A 22147-nucleotide genomic window follows, 5' to 3' on the forward strand; every position below is an offset into this window, starting at 1 on the left:
TCTAGGCAGGATTTGAACTTGGGTTTTTCTGACTCAAAGCCCAGCATTCTATGTCCTTGTCATTTAGCTGCCTCACATTCCTTGCCTAAATAGTTTGTGAGCTATTTGTAATCTGTTTTATGTTATGTCATAAGCAAAGCACTTTATTAATTCCATCTTAGTGCTTTTGGATCCAGAATTTTGTCAGTATGGATATATAATACAACTTTTTCATGCCTTCTCTTTCTGGATCATTCCTGCCCATGTTTCTCCATAGACCTCCTCTGAAGGCTGAGGTGCTAACTCTGGTAAATAGCATACTGAGATCTATAGAGTGGTGCTATACCATTCATACTTCAACTCTCTTTTGTGTTGTGAAAGGTAATAGTATATGCCACCTATTTTGGCCTGATTTATAAAACACTTTCTCCCCCGAAGTCAAAAACCAGAAAATGTATTTATTTCATTGTCATTTGAGCAAACTGCAATTTCACGAAGCACTCAGAATTTTTCTTTCTCAGGAGAAGTTGCTTTTTTTTTCAAACATTTATTAATATTCATTTTTAACATGGTTACATGATTCATGCTCCTCCTTTCCCCTTCACCCCCCGCACTCCCCCCACCAATGGCCGATGCATATTTCCACTAGTTTTGTCATGTGTCCTTGATCAAGACCAATTTCCAAATTGTTGGTGGTTGCATTGGTGTGGTAGTTTCGAGTCCACACCCTCAATCGTGTCCACCCCGACCCATGCGTTCAAGCAGTTGTTTTTCTTATATGTTTCCTCTCCTGCAGTCCTTCCTCTGAATGTGGGTAGCATCTTTACCATAAATCCCTCAGAATTGTCCTGGGTCACTGTATTGCTGCTGGTACAGAGGTCCATTACATTCAATTTTACCATAGTATATCAGTCTCTGTGTACAGAGTTCTTCTGGCTCTGCTCCTTTCGCTCTGCATCAGTTCCTGGAGGTCTCTCCAGTTCGCCTGGAACTTCTCCAGGTTATTATTCCTTTTAGCACAATAGTATTCCATCACCAGCATATACCACAGTTTGTTCAGCCATTCCCCAATTGAAGGACATACCCTCCTTTTCCAATTTGTTGCCACCACAAAAAGCGCAGCTATAAATATTTTCGTACAAGTCTGTTTATCTATGATCTCTTTGGGGTACAAACCCAGCAATGGTATGGCTGGATCAAAGGGAAGGCATTCTTTTATAGCCCTTTGAGCATGATTCCAAATTGCCAGCCAGAATGGCTGGATTGGTTCACAGCTCCACCAGCAATGCATTAATGTCCCAATTTTGCCACATCCCCTCCAGCATTCATTACTCTCCCTTTCTTTCATTTTAGCCAATCTGCTAGGTGTGAGGTGATACCTCAGAGTTGTTTTGATTTGCATTTCTCTAATTATTAGAGATTTGGAACACTTTCTCATGTGCTTATTGATACTTTTGATTTCTTTACCTGAAAATTGTCTATTCATGTCTCTTGCCCATTTATCAATTGGGGAATGGCTTGATTTTTTATACAATTGATTTAACTCCTTGTATATTTGAGTAATTAGACCCCTGTCAGAGTTTTTCGTTATAAAGATTTTTTCCCAATTTGTTGTTTCCCTTCTGATTTTGACTACATTGTTTTTGTTTGTACCAAAACTTTTTAGTTTAATATAATCAAAACCATTTAATTTACATTTTGTAATTTTCTCTAACTCTTAAGAAGTTGCTTTTTTTTCATCTGAGGGCATGAAAATTAATATATTATTCTATGACTCAAGATATGGGATTTTTTTTCTAGCACCAAATCAGTAATTACTTTGTTGATATATTACTGTTTGGGAAATGAACACAAGCAGAGAGCTCTGGTATGCACAATTATTCCATTCCTTTGGAATTTGAATTAGTTAGACCCTAGAAATATTAGTGCATAGGGACCCCTGGATATGAAGTCCATGGGAAAAAAAAGGAGTTCAGACCTCCAGATTAGGTGTGCTATAATGGAATGAACATTGGTATCCAAAGGCCTGAGTAATATATCATGATCTACTACTTAATAGCTGTGTGACCTTGGACAAGTCATTTTTTACCTCTTGGCTTTGGTGTTTTCATCTATAAAAATGGAGATTTTGGATAAGATGACTTCTAAGGAAAAGTAGATGGCAAGAGGGGAGGAGAAAAAAAATATTAAGCACCTATTTTGATCCAGGCACTGTGTTTGATCTTAATCACAGCACTGGAAGGTAGGTACTATTAATATCCCCATTTTACAATTGAGGAAACTGAGGTAGTTAGCAGTTAAGTGACTTTCCTAGGATCACAGAGTTAGCAAGTAGTTGAGGCCAGATTTGAATTCAGATCTTCCTGATGCCTGACATAGTGTCCACACTATAGTCATATCCACTCCACCCTGCCTTCCATTGCTATCCAAGAATTCCTTTCGAGGAGATGTGGCCTTCTACTACTCCACTGATGTGTAGAGTTCTTGCAGCACCCAGCTTGGCACCAGAATTCCTCCTGTTGTTCTGTCACTGATTTCAGCAGTAGCCATCTCTAGGGCCACTTGATTTCCCAGAAGGAACCTCACATATGCACAGTCTTTCCCTCCAGAGAATAGAGCCTGACTGCATTTCTCTGTTCCTATCTGCATTTCTCAGCATTAGTTCTCTCCCTCTCTCCCTCTTCTCCCTCATCTCTTTCCTCCTGTTCTTCCCTTTTCTTTCCTTCTCTCCCTCCTTCTCTCTCCTCTGTCTCTTTCCCTCCTCTCCTTCCCCTTCTCTCTCTCCCTTTCTTCACTCTCTTCTTCCTGTCCCTCCTTTCTTTCTCATGTCTCCTTCTCTCTTCCATTTCCCCTTTGCCCACTTTCAAGGCCAAGCCTAAAGGAGTGGCTCAGGTTTATTTCTAGCAATGACTCAATCATCGTCAAATATGATATTCATAGAAATGTTTGTATTTTTTGGTGTGGAAATGTCTTAAATGGCACTCAGTAGTAGTTGGCAAGGAAGACCAAAGATAGTGCCTGAGTGCATCTCCCTGGCAAATCTTATCCCTCTCCTCCATGCCAACACTTCAGATACTTGAATCTAGGAATCATGGTCATGCCCCTACCAAGTCTCCTCCTCTTCAGGCTACACCATCCCCATTTTTGTCCACTAATCTTCAACTAAATACAAAAATAAGTTTTTCTTGAGCACCTAACATGTATAAAGCACTATGCCAGGCACTAGAACTACAAAGCCCCCCAAATGAGGCAAAATCAGGCCAGTTCTTGCCCTTAAGGAGCTTGCATTCTTTTGGGCCATATATTTTGAAAACCAAGTAAATTCAAGATTGTTTAAAAATAGGGAGAGCATCAGCAACTAGGGGAATTAAGAAGCATTTCCTACAAGAAGTGGCACCTTAACTGAGCCTGGAAGCTAAGGATTCTAAGAGGGAGAGGCACAGCCTGCCTTCCATATAGCCTAAACAGAAGTAGAAGATGAAATGTCAAGTGCAAGGAACAACAAGGCCAGTTAAGCTGGATCTTCAGTCAATGAAGTATACAGCAGGTCCACAAACTTTTTAAAAATGTAGTATGGGGGGTGGGGGACAGCTAAGTGACTCAGTGGATGGAGAGCCAGGCCTAGAGACAGGAGGTCCTGGTTTCAAATCTGACCTCAGGCACTTCCTAGCTGTGTGACCCTGAGCAAGTCACTTATCCCCCATTGCCTAGCCCTTACCACTCTTCTGTCTTGGAATCAATCCACAGTATTGATTATAAGATGGAAGGTAAGAGGGGTTTTTTGTTTGTTTGTTTTGTTTTGTTTTTTAAACATGGTACCTAAACTAAACATGATATTCCAAATATAGTAGAGCCAGGGTGTAGCACAATGAGACTCTCGTTTCCTGTGTTCTGTACACAGAATCTCTCTCATTATACACCAAAACTGCATGAGCTTTTCTTGGCTGCAATGTCATACTTTTTACTTTTTTAAATTTGCAATCCACCAAAACCACAATTTTTTTTCCCATACCTACTCTTATCTAGCTCTACTTCACCCATCTTGTCCTAGTGAAGTGGATATTTTTGACCAAACGGGAAGATTGTACATTTCTCTCCTTTAAAGTTAATTTTTTAATTAATCTTATCATTATAGTCTGTCTTTTTGTGTCCATTATTCAACATATTAGCTTGCCACACTGACTACATTTCATTCACAAATCAACATACCTTCTGTGTCTTTGTCTAAATTATCGACATAGTGTTAACCAGATTCCTTGTTCCCTCCAAGTTAACATTAACTTTTTAATTACTATTCTTTGGGTACGGTCATTCGAGTCATTCTTTATTTTTTTTTAACCCTTCCCTTCCATCTTAGAATCAATATTGTGTATCAGTTCCAAGGCAGAAGAGCAGTAAGGGCCAGGCAATGGGGATGAAGTGACTTGCCCAAGGTCGCATAACTAGGAAGTATCTGAGGCCACTTTTGAACCCAGGACCTCCCATCTCCAGGCCTGGCTCTCAGTCCATTAAGCCACTTAGCTGCACCCCCCCCCATTCAATTGACTCTGAAGTCACCGAGTTGTGCCCTTATCTAACCTGTGTCTCTCAAAGACTGAGAAACTACCAGGTTGTTTACTGAAATTCAGGAAAATCTGTGCCTACAGCATTCATTCTCCTGATTAACCAGAAGAGTTAAACTGGAGGAAAGAACAATGTTATTGCTAGCTTCCTCATCTATATAATCAGGGAGTGCTACTACTTTGTCTATATAGCCCCTTCCAGTGTTAATATCATATGATTTTAAGAAATTGAAGAATTGCCGAGTGATTTCCCCCCAACTTTTCAGGTGTAGGTGTGAGTTTGGGACTGGGGATGCTGTATTACACATCAAACTTCCTATGAAGCTTCCTAAGAAGGGCATTTTTACTTCTGTTTCCTTTTTGAAATCCAAGCTTTAGTTATTTGTTTCAGTTTAGTTCTAAGCAGTTCTCTAATTTTTTTTTTATCTGAGTGTACTTTCTATAATGGCAGGTTGCCTCTCCCCCTAGCCTCTCAGGTTACCCAGTTTCTTTCTCTTCCTCAACCAATATGACTCAATCTTTGAAACCACCTATATCATTGAATGATATTTTAAATGTAGCATTGTGCATACAGAATTTAACACCCTGTCACCTGATATAGAAGAGACGTTATAAAGCCTTTTCTAAAAGAAACTTCTTTAATTTTACTATGACTTAATCTGTGTAGGAAACTCCCTAGTGAGAAAACTCACTCTGGCAACAGTCCTTTGTCTTAGAGAGCTGCTTCGGGAGACAATTTGCCCAGTGTTACACAGCCAGCATTATGTTAGAGGCGGTGCTCCCCCCCCCCCCCAGGTCATCCTGACTCTTGGCTAGTGAGCCAGCCATTATACTGAACATTACACCATCTCTCAATTTGACTTTATGACTCGAAAATCTTTTCCTTTTTTCCCTTTGTGTCAAGTTACATCAAATTGTAGCTTCAGAATCCATCGTTGATTTAAGCAAGAAGCCCTGCCGGGCATGAGATACATCCAATGATATAAAACAGGCCTTCTTCTCAAAGAGGTTACATTCTAACAGCTAATAGATGAGGCGTAAAGGGTAAGAAGAAGGAAAGCCACGTAAGGAACTATGATACAAAGGGGATTGTGGTCTATCCAAAAGAGGGAGCGCATCAAAATGCCATGAGAAATTCAAGACCGTCAGCCTCTGGGGTGTCAAGGGTGGCTTCTATTTCTGGAGTGTGTAGGAACCCCTCCCTCCCACAGCTGTAACTAGTCATTTTAGCACCTGGACTACTTCAGTTGGGAGAGGGGAAAAGGGAAGTAGTGTGATGGTGAATCCAGCTATAACAAGGCTATTCTGGGAAAGCACCGATAAGGGTTGAGCCATAAATGATCTCACTTAGAATATGTCTATAGAGGAAGGGAGATCACATGGTAGCTTCCTATTTTAACGATCCTTGCTTATTTCGTCCTAACCTTAGTTGTTTCTAAATGACAGAAAAATTGCAAAAGCTGTCACTATCCAAATTTCACACCCTGTGAGAAAGCTGGGGTCACCTTGCCTGGTTGTAACCCTTAAAAACCCTTCCCCACACCCACAAAAATGTAATGCTATGATAACAATAGCTAGCAATGATATAGTATTTTAAGGTTTGCAAAGTATTCTACACATGTTATCTCATTTCTCAACAATCATGAAATAGTTGTTATTCTTTCCATTTTACAGATGAGGAAACTGAGGCTGAGAGGTTAAGTGACTTGCTCAGGATAACAAAGCTAGTAAGTGTCTGAGAGGATTTGAACTCAGGTGTTCCTGACTGCAAGGCCTGACTCTCTTCCCTAAATCATCTAACTTCCTATAGTTTAACTTTAATATAAATCCCTGGAGAAGCATCATATTATAGAGCAGTGATGGGCAAACTACAGCCCGCAGGCCAGATGGGGCCCCCTGAAATGTTCTATCTGGCTGTTCGACATTATTCCTAATCTGACGAATACAATGAATAGAATACAATACAATGAAACTTCAAAAGAGTTGCCTTAGAAACAGACAGACAGATGAGCATTTCCTTTCCTTTGGCCCCCTCTTTAAAAAGTTTGCCCATCACTGGTATAGAGGATAGGGAGTCTCTAAGACTCCAAGTTGAAGGGCCAGCATTGATCTGCATTAGTAGAGGAAGTTTTTCAGCAGGACCTCCCTAGAAGGATGAAATCAGAGTCTGGTTTAAAAATATATGTATTTCCTCAATAAGGTGGAGCTGCATTAAAACTTGGCTTGCTACCGCACACATTTGCATATCCCATGGTTCCATTCATTTCCCTCCATCTTAGCAACCAATCCCTTGAAAATCTAACAAAACACGTCAAGTCTGTAGCATAAGGGTTAAGCAGGCCCCTTGGGTAGGGTTAAACAGGGCATTGCTTCAAATGAATAAAGGAGAAAGGCTCTTCAAGTTGACTTGTGGTGTGTCTCTGAGAGAAGCTCTATGCAGGAGGCTATTTCCCCTGGCTGCCCTGATCAGCCTCATTATGAGGAAGCAGCATTCTCCTCAATGCATTTTTAGGCTTTACAACCATACCCCCTGCCAGTGTCATCCAAGACAAGTGCTGGGGCATTACTCAAAGGGGTCTCTGTTGGAAGCTGAGGTCTGTTGACCCACCAGCTAAATGCCCGCCTTTCCTTCCGAATCAGCGAGCTTTCACAAGTTCCCTTTCTAGTCATCCCTGTGACAGAGTGCCTTGGGAATGTGACCCTTTTTATCCTTCTGTGACCCAGAAACTCTTCTTCAGGGTCTTCTGCCTTTAGACCTTGCAAATGCTCCCTCAAGTCTAAACTCACTGTTCAATACCCCCAGATAAGCCACTGCACCAAGATTTCCTTGTCTTTCTGCCCTGCAAGGCTCTTCCTTTGTTCTCTCTTTTGTCAGCAGAAGAGATATTAGTTCCTCAGTTTTCAAGCCTGTGAAACTGAAGGTTATTAATTCTGCTCCCTCTTCATGTCTGTGTATGTGAGACTGGCTGATAGAAACTACAATGACTGGCCTGGGAATTAGCAGACTTCAGAGTAAACCCCAGCTCCATTGATCAGTCTTGAGGGGAGCAATAATGAATTGTTTTCCTTCTAATTCACTCTTCAAAATTGGAGGGAATCATCAGTACAGAACAAACCACTCTTAGTTAGAACAATGCACCTGAGCCAGACACATCATCATTTCTGAATTGGGAATTAAAAGTGAACCTTGGAAGAAGTTTGCCTGTCTCTCTCAGAGCCAGGTTCCCTCCTCCCCCAAGATTTTGGTCTTCCTGGATTAAATTTACTAGATCCTATATCTAATCATAAGCAAAAGATAGTGCCTCTATATCCTTCTGGGAGACTCCCTGGTGTTCAGGTGAACAGTAGATCCCAAGTCTCGAGTCAAGGAGAAAAGCTTTTTTTTTATATTTAGAATCTTTTTCCATGGTTACATGATTTATGATTTTTCCCATCCCTTCTCCCTCCCCTCTCCCAGAGATATATATTTCTTCTGCGTTTCTGCTCCCAAAGTTCTTTCTCTGGATGTGGATAGGGTTCTTTCTCATAAGTTCCTCTGGATTGTCCTGGATAATTGCATTACTGCTAGTAGAGAAGTCTATTACATTTGATTGTGCCATAATGTTTCAGTCTCTGTGTATAATGTTCTCCTGGTTCTGCTCCTTTCGCTCTGCATCAGTTCCTGGAGGTCTTTCCAGTTCACATAGAATTCCTCCAGTTTATCATTCCTTTCAACACAATAAAATTCCATCACCATCAGATACCACAATTTGTTCAGCCATTCCCCAATCAATGGACACCCCTTCATTTTCCAACTTTTTGCCATCACAAAGAGTGTGGTTATAAATATTTTTGTGCAAGTCTTGAGAAAAGCTTCTTTTTTATAGACTTCTATCTCTTCTCAAACATATAGCATCTGGGGGATCAAAAACAAAGTTGAAGTCCTCAAAAGAACACTGGACTTGAGGATGAAAAGACTTAGATGAGATTCTGGATCTACCAATTATTTTTTTTTAAACCCTTGTACTTTTCAGTGTATTGTCTCATAGGTGGAAGAGCGGTAAGGGTGGGCAATAGGGGTCAAGTGACTTGCCCAGGGTCACACAACTGGGAAGTGGCTGAGGCCGGGTTTGAACCTAGGACCTCCTGTCTCTAGGCCTGACTCTCACTCCACTGAGCTACCCAGCTGCCCCCTTGGATCTACCAATTATTAACTGTGGGACTTGGGGCAGATTACCTCTTTCTGGACCTCAGGCTTTGTCTATTAAAAAAAAAAAAAGGTAGGGAGGAGGAGTAGATTAGAAAGATGTCAGCTCTTCCTTCCAGCTCTAATACTTGCAGATTTTCCCCCACTTTTCCAGTCCATCTGCCACATAGCTACCAATTTAGTATTCCTAAAGCCAAAGACCAGTCCTGTCCCTCCCTATTCCTGTCCCTCCCTATACTCAGTTGCTTCCTGTTGCTTCTTACATAAAATGCAAGCTCCTCTCTGCCACTTAAAGCCCTTCACTGTCTGACTCTGAGTTGAATTTCCAGACTGATTATAAATTGTTCCCCCTTGTGTGCTACTTGTTCCAGTCAAATTAGCGTATTTGATGCTGTCAGTATATGACATTGTCTCCTGTTTCTGTCTTCTCATCAGCTCTTCTTCATTCCTGGAATGCTATCCTCTCCTAACCTCTGCCTCTTCTATTCTTTACCTTTCTTCACAAGTCTTAGCTCATGAACTAATTCTATATTTAATTTGTATTTATTTTGCATTTCATTATCCACAACATGCTATTTCAATAAATTAAACTCCTTTAAGGCCTGGGACTATGGTTTTTGTTTTTATGCCACCAGTGCCTAATATATTCATCTGGAACATCCTGGCACCTAATAAATGTTTTCTGAATTTAGTTGAAATTGGCGATAGTCAGTTTATTACATGATTTTTAGAACTTTGATGAGTCTATGATTTCACCCATGCAAGATTTTTGAAAAAATCAGCACAGGACTAGCAATTTGATTATGATTTGCCTTTTTCATTTCCGGTCCACGCTGACCTCCTGGTTTCCAGCTCAATCTGGCTGCTCCTGCAGAACCCCACGTTCATCCTCCTCTGCTTAGCTGGGGCAACAGAGGCTACCCTCATTGCTGGCATGTCGACTTTTGGACCCAAGTTCCTTGAATCACAGTTCAGTTTGAGTGCTTCCGAAGCTGCTACCTTATTCGGTAAGAAACAGAATGTATGAGTTTTTCTTGGACTATCTCTGCAGAGAGTGCCTTTGAACAACTCAGCCAGAAGTCTACTGAACCCTTAGGAGTGTTTAGAAAGCTCTTTTCCTACTGTACTATCATTCCTATGATTGGCTAAGTGTGAATGTGAGAGTAATCACTAACCAGTAGGAATTCTGAAACTCTGGGGAGAGACGAGTTTAAAAGTCAAGCTAACCGATCTTCTTAATACACATGCTGACCTTTTGGCAGTTCTTCAACTCCTCCCCACCCAGAGGTGTTTTAGCTCCATTTGGTAGAACAGTACTTAAGTTTTCATGTTGCTATGGTGACACACAGACTTGTTTCTGGCATTGAGCATCCTTAGGCTGGGAGAACCCAATCTTAATAGGTTATCCCATTTCAAGCAAAGTAAGTCTCCCAAACAATCAAGTTCTCAAAGTTAATTAGCAACGATTATGATTAATTCAATTTTCAGTTGCTTAAATATATGTGTGGCCACATCAGACATTCTGTAGTTTTTTCTTTTTTTAAAACCTTTGCCTTCTATTTTATAATCAATAATTATCAGTTCTAAGGCAGAAGAGTGGTAAGAACTAGGCAATTAACATTAAGTGACTTGCCAGGGTCAGAAAATGTCTGAGGCTAGATTTGAACCCACATCCTCCCAACTCCAGGTGTGGCTTTCTGTTCACGGAGCAACTTCACTGCCCCTCACCCAATAATTTTCAAAATATAGCATCATTTGATGTGTCTTGCTGGCAGCAGGCAAGCTTTTTCTAAAGCATCATAGAACATCTTTCCTACCTAATCCTTTCATCTCCAGGATCCATTGTTGATTGGAAGCTGGTGGCATAAATAGTAGACTACTGGATTCCATATTGGAAAAACCTGTATTCAAATCCCTCTTAAGGCACTTACTTGCTGATTGGCAGCAAGATAGAAAAATTGAAGTGTTAGAAAAATCCATGTTCAGATTCTTCCTCAGACCTTTATATCTATTACTATGGGCAGTATCTACCTCTCTAAGCCTCAGTTTCCTCATCTACAAAATTGAGATAATAATAGTACCTGCCTAACAGGATTGTTATAAGGACCAAATGACATTTGCAAAGCACTAGATGCTAAATATTATCAATGTTTTTATTGTTTATATCCGAATTAAACCATGAGTGTGATTATTCTATGTAGCTAGAAGTTACCACCCCTACCTGGCAGCATGCTTCCCTGCTCCCCCACCAAACATACCCACCGAATCCACACAAGCCTGTACTGTTTTAAACTCTGATGTGGAACCTCAGGATAAAGAAGATCTTATCTCACAGAGTCTCAAATAATATCACATCAAGACTCAGAAATTTAGGATCCTTTGTCCAATGCTCATATTTTTCTAGTGTTCTGTAACCACCTTTCTTGGACTAAATTCAGATTAGCCATCCAAATGAGCAGAGTGCCTTATTTATTCCTTCTGGAATCCTGCATCCTGTGTGAGCAATCAGCAAGCACCTAAGTGCCTACTCTGTGCTCGGCATTATGTTGTGTACTGTGTGTACTGAGGTTACAAAAATGAAAATGAAATAGTCAAGGAGCTTACATTATATTTCTGAAGTTGCTTCCAGTTCTAAATCTATGATCCTTTGCTCCTTCATAAATAACACCCCTATATCGAAACAGACTAAACACTTCACTTCATCTGAGTAATATTTTCTAATTGCTTTTGGTGCAGAAAGGTGCCTCAATTCCAGCAATGTTCTAGTGCTTGAATTATAATAATCATTCCTATTTTGCCACGTGAATTAGAATGGAAGTTCCTTGAGGGCAGGAATTTTTTCCCCCCCGCTTTTGTTGTTATATCTCCAATGCATAGCACAGATCCTGGCTCAGAGGAGGCACTTAATAAGTGCAGGAAGGTGGCCTAGAGTTGGGAGGACCCAATTTCAAATCTGGCCTCAGATCCACCCCAGCTGTGTGACTCTGGGCAGTCATAGGCAGTCCCATCTGCCTAGCCTTTGCCTTTCTGTCTTAGAGCTGTCACTGAGACAGAAAATGAGAGGTTTTATTATTTTATTAAAAATAAAGTGCTCCAAAAACTGTTTTACATAGCACTTACTTAAAGGTTTTCAGGGCCCTTTACATGTATTATCTCTTTCATTTATTTACGTATTTATTTATTTATTGGGTTTGTTTTTTTATTTATTTATTTGTTTGGCCCAGAAGCTTATCCAATCAAGTGACAGTGGACTAAAAGCCCACCCTCAGCAATCTCCTTGTCCTTTGCAGACACAACAATGCAGTTCTCTTTCTTGTAGGTTACCTGGTGGTGCCAGCAGGAGGAGGAGGTACGTTCCTGGGTGGATTCTTCGTGAACAAATTTAAGCTCCGCTGCTCAGGGATTATCAAGTTCTGCCTTTTTTGCACGGTGACAAGCCTTTTAGCCACATGCATATTTTTCATGCACTGTCCAAACATGCCTGTGGCTGGCGTGACATTTAAATATAATGGGAGGTAAGCGCCCAAAACTTAAAATTTGATTGGAATGGCACACAGTGGTTAGAGGAGAGGTCCATTAGGAATAAAAGTGGTGATTGGGGTGCTACATTTCAGGAGAGATCTGGATGTCAACAGAGATAAGGCTTCAGGTGGAGTTAGGATGTGTAGCTATTAGTAGATCTTTAATGCTTCCATAAAATGGGACTTGTAACAAACTGTTAGTTGAGAAAAGAGTCAGGTAGAGTAGAATCACTAAATCTTGATCACTAAATTTTGAGACTGAAGGCTTAGTTTTGATTCCGACCCCTGCCACCTACTACCTTTGTGAACCTGAACAAATTGCTTCCCTTCTTGAGTAGAGAGAGAGCGCACGATGGTCCAGTGACTAGAGTTAGACTTGGCAGAAGGGAGATCTGAATTCAAATCCCAACTTTGACACTGTGTGACAATGAGCAAGCCACTTAAGCTCTGTGAGTCTTACCTTCCTCATCTCTAAAATATGGATGGTAATTCCGGTACTACCTATATCACTGAACCATTGGGAGGCTCAAACAAAGAAATGTATATAAAATGTTTTTCAGACTTCAGTGTTTTATAAATGTCAGTTGTGTCCATTATTCTTAGGAAATCTCATTCTCTCCTGTGAGAAATCAGATCAGAATAGATTAAATCTAAGATCCTTCCTAACTCTAAATCTTGTGATTCTATGACTATTTCTCAGACCTAAAAAATTAAAGTAAATGTCTCCATTGCCCTAAAATTATAGATGAGAAAACATTAAAGAAGAAACACAGGTTAATTGGTCACTTTTTTTTTAACTTGGGTGAAGTTAAAGCATGTCTGACCCTTTAAAAAAAGAAAGAGCTTCCCCTCCTCCATATTTTCCATAAATCTTCTCTATGGCTTTTTATTAGCTGTAGGATACAAAATGATTTCTTTAATCAAATATTTAAGCCTTCCACCCACATGATTTGGTTCCAACCTACCTTACCGGGCTTATTTTATGATGTCTATTTCCATTATATTCTTTATATCCCAACCAAACTAACTATAGCTATTCTTTGAACTCGATGTGGTATCTCTTATCTCTACTCTGGTTTTGTGCAGGTCATCCCCCATGCTTGGGTTGCATTCCTCCTTCAGTCTTCTTTGAAGAATTCTCTTCTTCGTTCAAGGCTCAGCTCAGATGCCACATTCTTCTGAAGCCTTCCCCAATTTCTTCCAACCATTTGAAAGGGTTCTCTCCTACTTTGTATATTCTATGGGCATTTTGACTGGATCTCTTTTCTGCCTTCATCACACTCTTTCTTTTATAATGAGATAGTATTTCTCTGTGCAATGGAAGTCAAAGCTATAATTAGCACAAGCAACAACCCATGGAGCTTTTTATCCCAGGATGTTAACATTCAGGCAGCATAAACAGGTCTTCCATGCTTCTTGGTTCTTTCTCAGATTTGCATTGCCCAGTGTGATCTTCTCCTGCTCCCTTTCTTCAACTAGCTACCCCCAATGATGCCTTTGTCCTTGTATACCTCTCCTAAGACCTGCTTTTCTATCTTCCCCCAAACACTCACCATGCTAGAACAACTGTATCCACCCCCAATGGACTGTCTGCATTGTGATGCCAGGCCTAGAGATTTGTGCAATGTAAGATTCTTGGGATGAGTGGCAACGGCAGTGATGACAGTCTTCCCAGCAGCTACTTTGAGTTCTAGATCTCCTTTGACTCCCATCCAAATCTGCTCCAGGAGCCAGAAGTCTTAATTATGACTCTATGTCATATACTCTTCCCTACACCCAGCTGGATAGAAATTCCTTGAAGATAAGGAATATATCATTTTTATGTGGCTGTCATATAATACCATCTTAATAAATATTTGTTGAATTGAATCTCCTGTTTTCTCTAGCGACTTGCCAGAAGGCACTCTACAGCTGTTAGCTTCCTGCAATGAGAACTGTGGGTGTCTGAGGGAGATCTACAGTCCAGTGTGTGGTCCAGACAATGTGATGTACTATTCTCCCTGCCATGCTGGGTGCTCCACAGTGTCTAGATTTCCAGAAGGGGGCAAGAAGGTAGGTGACACTGTCTCACTGGCGTATTTCTATGAGAAACTTTAACGTGATCCATTCCTTCCCCTGAGTAATTGGTAATTGGTCTGATGTTGTTGGGTTTCCCAGGTTTACCGTGACTGTAGCTGTATTCTTCAGCATTTCCCCTCTGGTTTGAGTCATGCTACAGCAGGGAAATGTACTTCATCTTGTCAGAGAAAGTCCCTTCTTCTGGTTTTCATATTCATTGTAATTTTATTTACATTCCTAAGCAGCATTCCTGCTTTAACTGCAACTTTACGGTAAGAAATGGGATGGGGTTTTTGACCTTACTAAAGTCTTGCTTTCAGCATCTTAAGTTCTGGAATTCCATGAGCTCAGCAAACCAATAGCTGAGATTCTGACCATAACTTCTTGAATAATTTCCCCTAAATAGGCCAAATTTATATAACATTCAATGATCTGAATAACGTGGATTTAAAGCTGGAAGGGACATTAGACATCACCTAGGCAAACTCTTCATTTTACAGTCAAGAAATTAGGATCCCCAAGAAAGGAAATGATCTAGATACAATATAGTAGCAAAGCCAAGATTCAAACCCAGGCTTTCTGACTCCCAATCCAGCACCCTCACCATTGAGCCATACTACTACCAAAGAAGTCAAATGGCCCTAAGGATGTTACACATACTATACTTTAAATAAAACCTTAAACCCCCAAGGAGATGTTAATATAATATATCTGCCACTCTTGATATGTGTTCTGAAATAGGCATGAATCGGGGCTGTAGTATTTAAAGAATATCATTTTTGTATAACCATGTAACTCTGAAACTTTGTATTGTAGGTGTGTCTCTGACCGGCAGAGATCCTTTGCACTAGGAATTCAGTGGATTGTAGTTCGCACTCTAGGTACAGTATAATATATAAAAGGATGTCCTCTTGGAGGCTCCATCTGCTTTGTTCTTCTTAAAACATCAGGGGTAGTCAAAATCCCCCTTTGTGAAGTTCAAGAATATTACTTGACTAACTCTAAGTGCCTAATTTAACTTTTTCTCAAAACCTCTCTCTCATGGATTACTTTAATGCTCCATATCATGAAGACTACTGAAACATCTTGCCCTCAAATTCTTCTCCTCTTTGATTAGCTGATTACCATCAAAGGCATTACCATCTTTCCAGTCATCTTGGTTTTATCTTTTCTCCTCTATCCTATATACCCAATCCATTACCAGAATTTGTCATTTCTACCTTCACAGCATCACTTGTATAAGTCCTCTCCTCTCCCTTCACAAAGCCATGACTCCAGTCCAGGCCCTTATCACCTCATGCCTGGACTGTTTTAATAATTACCTTCTAATTGGTTTCTCAGATCTCTAGACTCTCCTCTCTTCAATAGATTCACCACTCAAACATGAACTGACCATGTCAACCTCCTTTTTAATAAGCTCTATTACCATCAGAATCATTTTTTTTAATCCTCTCTTTGGTATTTAAGCCCTTTCTAACATATTCCCTTCCCATTTTTTCAGTATTATTAAACTCTACTTTCTTCCATATACTCTGATCAAACAACTCTGGCCTACTTGCTATTTCTGGTCCAGAGCAATCCATCACCCACCTCTATACCTTTGTACCAACTGTCCCTTCTGTCTGGATTTCTCTCACTCTTCATCTCCACCCTCCGCCTCCCTGACTTCCTTCAAGATTCAGCTCATATCTCACCTTCTGCAAAGAAGCTTTTGTTGGGCCTCTCAACTGCTAGTGCCATGCCGTGAGATTATCTCCTACATACGTGTGTGTGTGTGTGTGTGTGTGTGTGTGTGTGTGTAACTTGTATATACCTAGTGATTCACATGTTATCTCTCCCATTAGAATGTGCGCTCCTTGAGGGCAGGGACTTCGTTCTTAGCTTTACTTTGTATCCCTAGTACTTAGAACAATGCCTGTATTATATAGCAAGCACTTAAGTATGTGTCCTCTGACTGGAGGATTGACTAACATCAGGACCCAATTTATAGGAGCTCTGTTCATATAAAATGCTATTTCCCCTCCCCTGCAGGTGGAATTCCTGGCCCAATTGCCTTTGGCTGGGTGATTGATAAAGCTTGCTTACTCTGGCAGGACCAATGTGGAGATCAGGGATCCTGCTACATTTATCAAAATTCTGCCATGAGCCACTACACCCTCATTGCTGGAATCGTTTACAAGGTGAGTTAGGACTATATCTTACTCCTTTAGCTCATGACATGCCAATAGAAATTAGAAATCTCACAGTGAACATTTTGAGAGTCTTGAGTATGAAAAATATCTTTTGTACTTTTCATAGAGTAGAATTTGTCAAAACCAGCAGATCGTGTATATTCTTAAACTTGAACTGGGGTCTCCAACCAGTGGATTCTGCATTCTAGTTGGTGTTGCCATTCCCTCTTCTGTCCCACTGTTCTCTCCCCAGGGAAGGAGCCTAGACAATAGCAAAATCCCCTTTTAGTCTACTTAGAGACTAGCTGTCAATAAGCATGGCCATCTTCCCTCAGTGATCTTAAGGTATCAAGAAAATGAGAAGTAATTCTTTCTCATCAAACAGCTGGGGATTCCTAAATTATATGTTTAATCCCATGTGTTAATGTTTTGATTGACGTGCTGATATTGATTTCGTTCTTTTCCTTGATAATCATCCAGGTACCCTTAGTTCTTAATTTCAAGATAGTTTTTCTCTGTGGCACTCTTCTCTTGTATCATTAGAAAAACAGATTCTAATTCCCTAGATAGTTCTATGTTAATTTAATAATCAGTAAAACTCAAGAAAGAATGGAGAAATACTTACTGGAATTGGGAATTCTACTGCTGACACTTACTTTTGTGGCCTTAGGTACATCATTTAACTCTCCTGGCTCTCAAATTTCTCTTCTGTAACATTAGGTATGGCTTGTGAGGTCTCTTCCAGTTCTTTGATCTCAAATGGCAGAATTAGAGGGGCGACCAAAAGACTGGTTTTCTTAGATGTCATAGAGGCAGCTATTGTGCATAGTGGATAGAATACTGGGCTTGGAGTCAGGAAGACCTGATTTCATCTTCTGCCTCAGATGCTTAGAACCTGTGTGACAATGGGAAAACCACTGAATCTCTCTCGGGCTCAGCTAACTCATTTGGGAAAGCAGACTTGATGGCTTCTAGCTCTAAGTCTATGATTCAGTGATTCCCAAAGTGACCACTACCGCCCCCAGGTGGGTGCTGCAGTGATCCAGGGATATGGTGATGGCCACAGGTGTATTTATCTTTCCTAATAATTGCTATTAAAATTAAAAAATAATAATAATTTCCAGGGGGCTAAGTAATATTTTTTCTGGAAAGGGGGCGGTAGGCCAAAAACGTTTGGGAGCCACTGCTATAATTCAATGATAATTACAGCACATTATTTTTCTCTTTGGGAAAGAACGAAGAAGCTCACCTGAAATTTAAAATATAAAGTCCTTAGATTTTATTCTTATTTCTATAAAGTTTTTTCATGAAGTCTGTTGACAGAGAATCAGCCTAGTATAGAGATCCTTACTTTAGGTCACAATATCTTTATCTACAAATAAGAAATTTTTCATTTTCAGGCTTGGTCAATGATGTCAACTGGTTTTCTTTTCATCACTAAGCTTACTTGATATAAAATTAGGTATATGTATTACAGTATCTCAGGATCACATTAGAAACTAGAAGCAACCTCAGAGATCATCTAATTTGGAGGTTCTTAGCTTATTTGTGTATGTCATAGATGTCATAGACCCCTTTTGCAATCTGGGATAGTCCATGGACCCTTTCTCAGACAACTATCTTTAAATACCTAAAATAAAATACACAGGGTTACGAATAGATCTGTACTAGAAAATGTTGTTGGTTTTTTTTCATGTTTTTATTGTCATGAAAAACATACAACAATTTGTTGTTATAAGAACACACTCATATATAACCAAAACCCCCAAATAAAACCACAAATACACTGATGTGGAAGATCTTCCTCTAGATAGCATTCCCCATCATAGATCTTTCAGGATTGTCCCAGATCATTGAGAGTAGCCAAGTTTTCACAGATGATCATTGTCCAATATTGCTGTTATTGTGCACAATCTTCTGCCAGTTCTGCTTATTTCACTCTGCATCAATTCTCACAGATCTTTCTAGTCTTTTCTGAAATCATCTTGCTTATCATTTCTTATAGTACAATGATATTCCATTACCAAAATGTACCACAACTTGTTCATCCATTCCCCAACTGATGGGCATCCTCTCAATTTCCAATTCTTTGCCACCACAAAAAGAGTAACTATAAATATTTTTATACAAGTAGGTTCTTTCCCCTTTTTTATTATCTTTTTGGGATGCAGACCAAGTGATGGTATTACTGGATCAAAGGGTATGCACAGTTTTATAACCCTTTGAGTACTATGCTGGCAAATGTTTAACAAATAGCTATCTAGGGGGAAATGTACCCATGATACACTTTTAAGTTCAATTTGCATATTAAATTCTCCATCCCTTTATTAAGACTAGACACTTAATAAAATAGCAAATCAAGTCCTAACTTGTAGCTTTTTGTTCATTTCTGAAGTGTAAATGCCCCTGCTGAAAATTTAGTAATTTGCTCCTGGGGATGGTACAAGTTGGCTCTGTCATGCCTCTAAGACTTATAAAGAGACTCAATTCTACTGAAATGCAGTTTTTGAAATGTATTTTTAAATAAGTTCACAAGAGGGCAGCTTGGCTGTTCAGGGGATTGAGATATGAAATGCTTCAAATCTGGCCTCAGATACTTCCTAGCTGTGTGACCCTGGGCAAGTCACTTAACCCCCATTGCCTAGCCCTTATTGCTTTACTGCCTTGGAACCAATACACGGTATTGATTCAAAGACGGAAGGTAAGGGTTTTTTTGTTTGTTTGTTTTGTTTTTTTTTAAAAACCCTTACCTTCTGTCTTGGAGTCAATACTGTGTATTGGCTCCAAGGCAGAAGAGTGGTAAGGGTAGGCAATGGGGGTCAAGTGACTTGCCCAGGGTCACACAGCTGAGGCCAGATTTGAACCTAGGACCTCCCGTCTCTAGGCCTGACTCTCATTCCACTGAGCTACCCAGCTGCCCCCAAGGTAAGGGTTTTTTAAAAGAATGAATTCAGAGCCTCAAGGTTAAGAACACCTAATCTAGTCTAATGTAGTAGTATTAAATAGGAGTGAACTTTTTGATATTAAATTACAGAGTTGTACAACATGTCCAAGAGCTAGCTGCCAAGGTTCTTTACAATTATCAAATGGTAGCTATATTCACATCTGGCCTCAGACACTCCCTAGTTATGTAAACCTGGGTGAGTCACTTAACCCTCACTGCCTAATCCTTACCACCTTTCTACCTTAGAACCAACACACAGTATTGGTTCTAGGATGGAAAGCAAAGGTTTTAAAAATGCACAGGGAGCTTTGCATTATACCATATTATATTTAAAGAACAATTTAAAGACTTTTACATTAATTTGAAACCTTCCAACATTATTGCAAATGGTCAAAAGAGTCAAGATGAAGAAGGTAAAAGCACAATAAGTTGGCTTAATATTTAAAAAGAAAATACACCATTTTGCCCTGTATAGGATAGATACTGGGCGTACAATTTCATTGACATAGGAAAATATACTTATTCACACAGACCACGTGAGTCAGAGATGAGACTTAAAGCCAGGTCTTCCTGGCTTTGAGACCAGCATTATACACTATACCAGTGACGGCGAACCTATGACACGTGTGTCAGCACTGATACGCGTAGCCATTTTCAATGACACACAACCGCATGAAGCCACATACAAAGAAGTATGGGGCCACATGCCGAGGATGAAACATTTGCTGTAGTGTAGTGTAGACACTCTGTGCACTATAGATGACAATTCTACCTATATTAATTTACCTATTTTGGTTTATTAAATACAGTTATATATTGCAATTATACATCTTTGTTATTTAAACTATGAATATCGTGAAATTATGGGTTTTTTTCTCAAAGTGACACACCACCCGAGTTATGCTCGGTTTTTTGGTGAATTTTGACACACCAAACTCAAAAGGTTGCCCATCACTGACTGCTTCTCCTTGTCTTCTTTGTATAAGATAAATATTGTTGTTTAGTTGTATCTTACTCTTCATGACTCCATTTGAAGTTTTTGTGACATTGACGCTGGAGTGATTTGCCATTTACTTTTCAGTTCATTTTATAGATGAGGAAACTGAGTCAAACTTGTCCTAGGGCACACAACAGGATGCATCTGAGGCCAGATTTTAATTCAGATCTTCCCGATTCCAGGTTCTGTGCTCTAGCCACCAGGTCATCTAGATGCCCAAAGTAAATATAACAATTCCAAATTATCTAAAGTCCAAGCAAATATTCTAGTATTCATTAAACTTTTAAAAACTTTCAATTCACAATGTTGTTTAATGCTCTTTAGCAAGTTGAAGTAAACTCACTTGACAGTGCTTCTGAATAATAACAATAATGGCTAACATTTACATTATGCCTACTATGTGCCAGACACTGTGCTGGGCACTTCACAAGTATCTTATTTGATCCTCACAACTGTGGGAGGCAGAGATTAAATAGCTTGCCTAGGGTCACATAGCTAATAAATGTCTGACTCAAAGCCATTCTTCGGAACTAATAGTTATACTTTTCAGAATTGATACAGCCCTTCAAAGGCAACTTAAATATTTGTTGAATGAATTTACATATATCAAAATTTGAACTCATCGATCATTCAACAAATATTGACTTCATTCATTCAGATATGGAATAGGGGCATAATTTTATTGGTGGAGGGAACTCATAGGTGAGGAAAGTACAATCTGTACAATCGATGTCTTATAAAGTCACCTGAACACTGAGAAGTTACTGCTTGACAGATTATCATCATCATCACTAATCATGTGTTCAGCACCAGAGACAATGAACTTGCCAGAAGGGGGGGGATAGGGTTCTGAGTAGTACACCATTCTGAAAGGTTGTTGGGGCATTCTGACATGGGTCAGGGAGTTTATGCCTACTGAAATTTAAATCTCTGATATTTTAAAGGGGATTATTACCTTTAAGAGAAAATGAAAGTTCTATTGTGAATTCTAACCTTGTCCTTCTAATATCCTATATTTTTTGGGAAACTAAAAGCTAGACTTTTAATCTCTTGCTGTAGCAGTAAAAACAAACAAATAATAAATAAATCTCTCTCTCTTTTTCCGTAGGTGCTTGGGATCATTTTTTTTGGCTCAGCCTGTTTGCTGTATAAGCCACCAAGAGGGTCTCCAGACTCCCCAGCAGCATCTCCTCCCAGCAGTTCAAGTGCTTCTGAAAACATCACTGACCTCCAAGAGCAGGGCTCTGTCCTACAGACCCAGGATAGTGTCTAGACATCATGCTGTGTCTCCATATCAGACCCCATATTGCACTGTATTACTGAAATCCCCATTTAATTTCATCACTTACTTTACATCTGTGCTCAGTGGCTTGAGTTTTTCTCAGAAGGGCTAACTGTAAATTTATTTGTTCTTAATAGAACTGACAAACCATTCTCATGTGATCCACTCCATCTTTACCTTTTAAAAAGCACATATTGGACTTTTGTGTTTGAGAATAACCGAAGGACTTGAGACAACCTGATGGGTTAAGTTTTGATTTCCTCAGTGAAGAAAAGTAGATTTGTTCTAGTCACACTCAGACACCAGTCCTGGACGTTGGAGAAAGGCATGGAGTTTTTCTGTCCTGTCCCTCCCTCCTCAAAAGTAAAGGTGGAAGCAGAAAGAAGAAATTAAACAGAGGAGACAGGAAGGAAGCAACCTCCTGGACTTTACTGGAAGGCAGGAGGG

At 39.8% G+C, this 22147-nt stretch overlaps 1 protein-coding gene across 1 annotated transcript in view; it reads left to right on the forward strand.

The window, feature by feature from the left end:
- SLCO4A1 (solute carrier organic anion transporter family member 4A1) overlaps positions 1-21691 on the forward strand; it is a 40144-nt gene extending 18453 nt beyond the window's left edge. The window contains exons 5-11 of the mRNA XM_044661161.1: positions 9580-9734; positions 12047-12242; positions 14135-14300; positions 14406-14578; positions 15123-15187; positions 16338-16486; positions 21527-21691. Coding sequence (XP_044517096.1) covers positions 9580-9734; positions 12047-12242; positions 14135-14300; positions 14406-14578; positions 15123-15187; positions 16338-16486; positions 21527-21691 — 1069 coding nt within the window. The remainder of the gene's footprint in view (positions 1-9579; positions 9735-12046; positions 12243-14134; positions 14301-14405; positions 14579-15122; positions 15188-16337; positions 16487-21526) is intronic.
- The last annotated feature ends 456 nt before the right edge of the window (positions 21692-22147 follow it).

This window comes from Gracilinanus agilis, chromosome 2 (assembly GCF_016433145.1).
Source record: "Gracilinanus agilis isolate LMUSP501 chromosome 2, AgileGrace, whole genome shotgun sequence".
Classification (NCBI taxonomy): Eukaryota; Metazoa; Chordata; class Mammalia; order Didelphimorphia; family Didelphidae; genus Gracilinanus; species Gracilinanus agilis.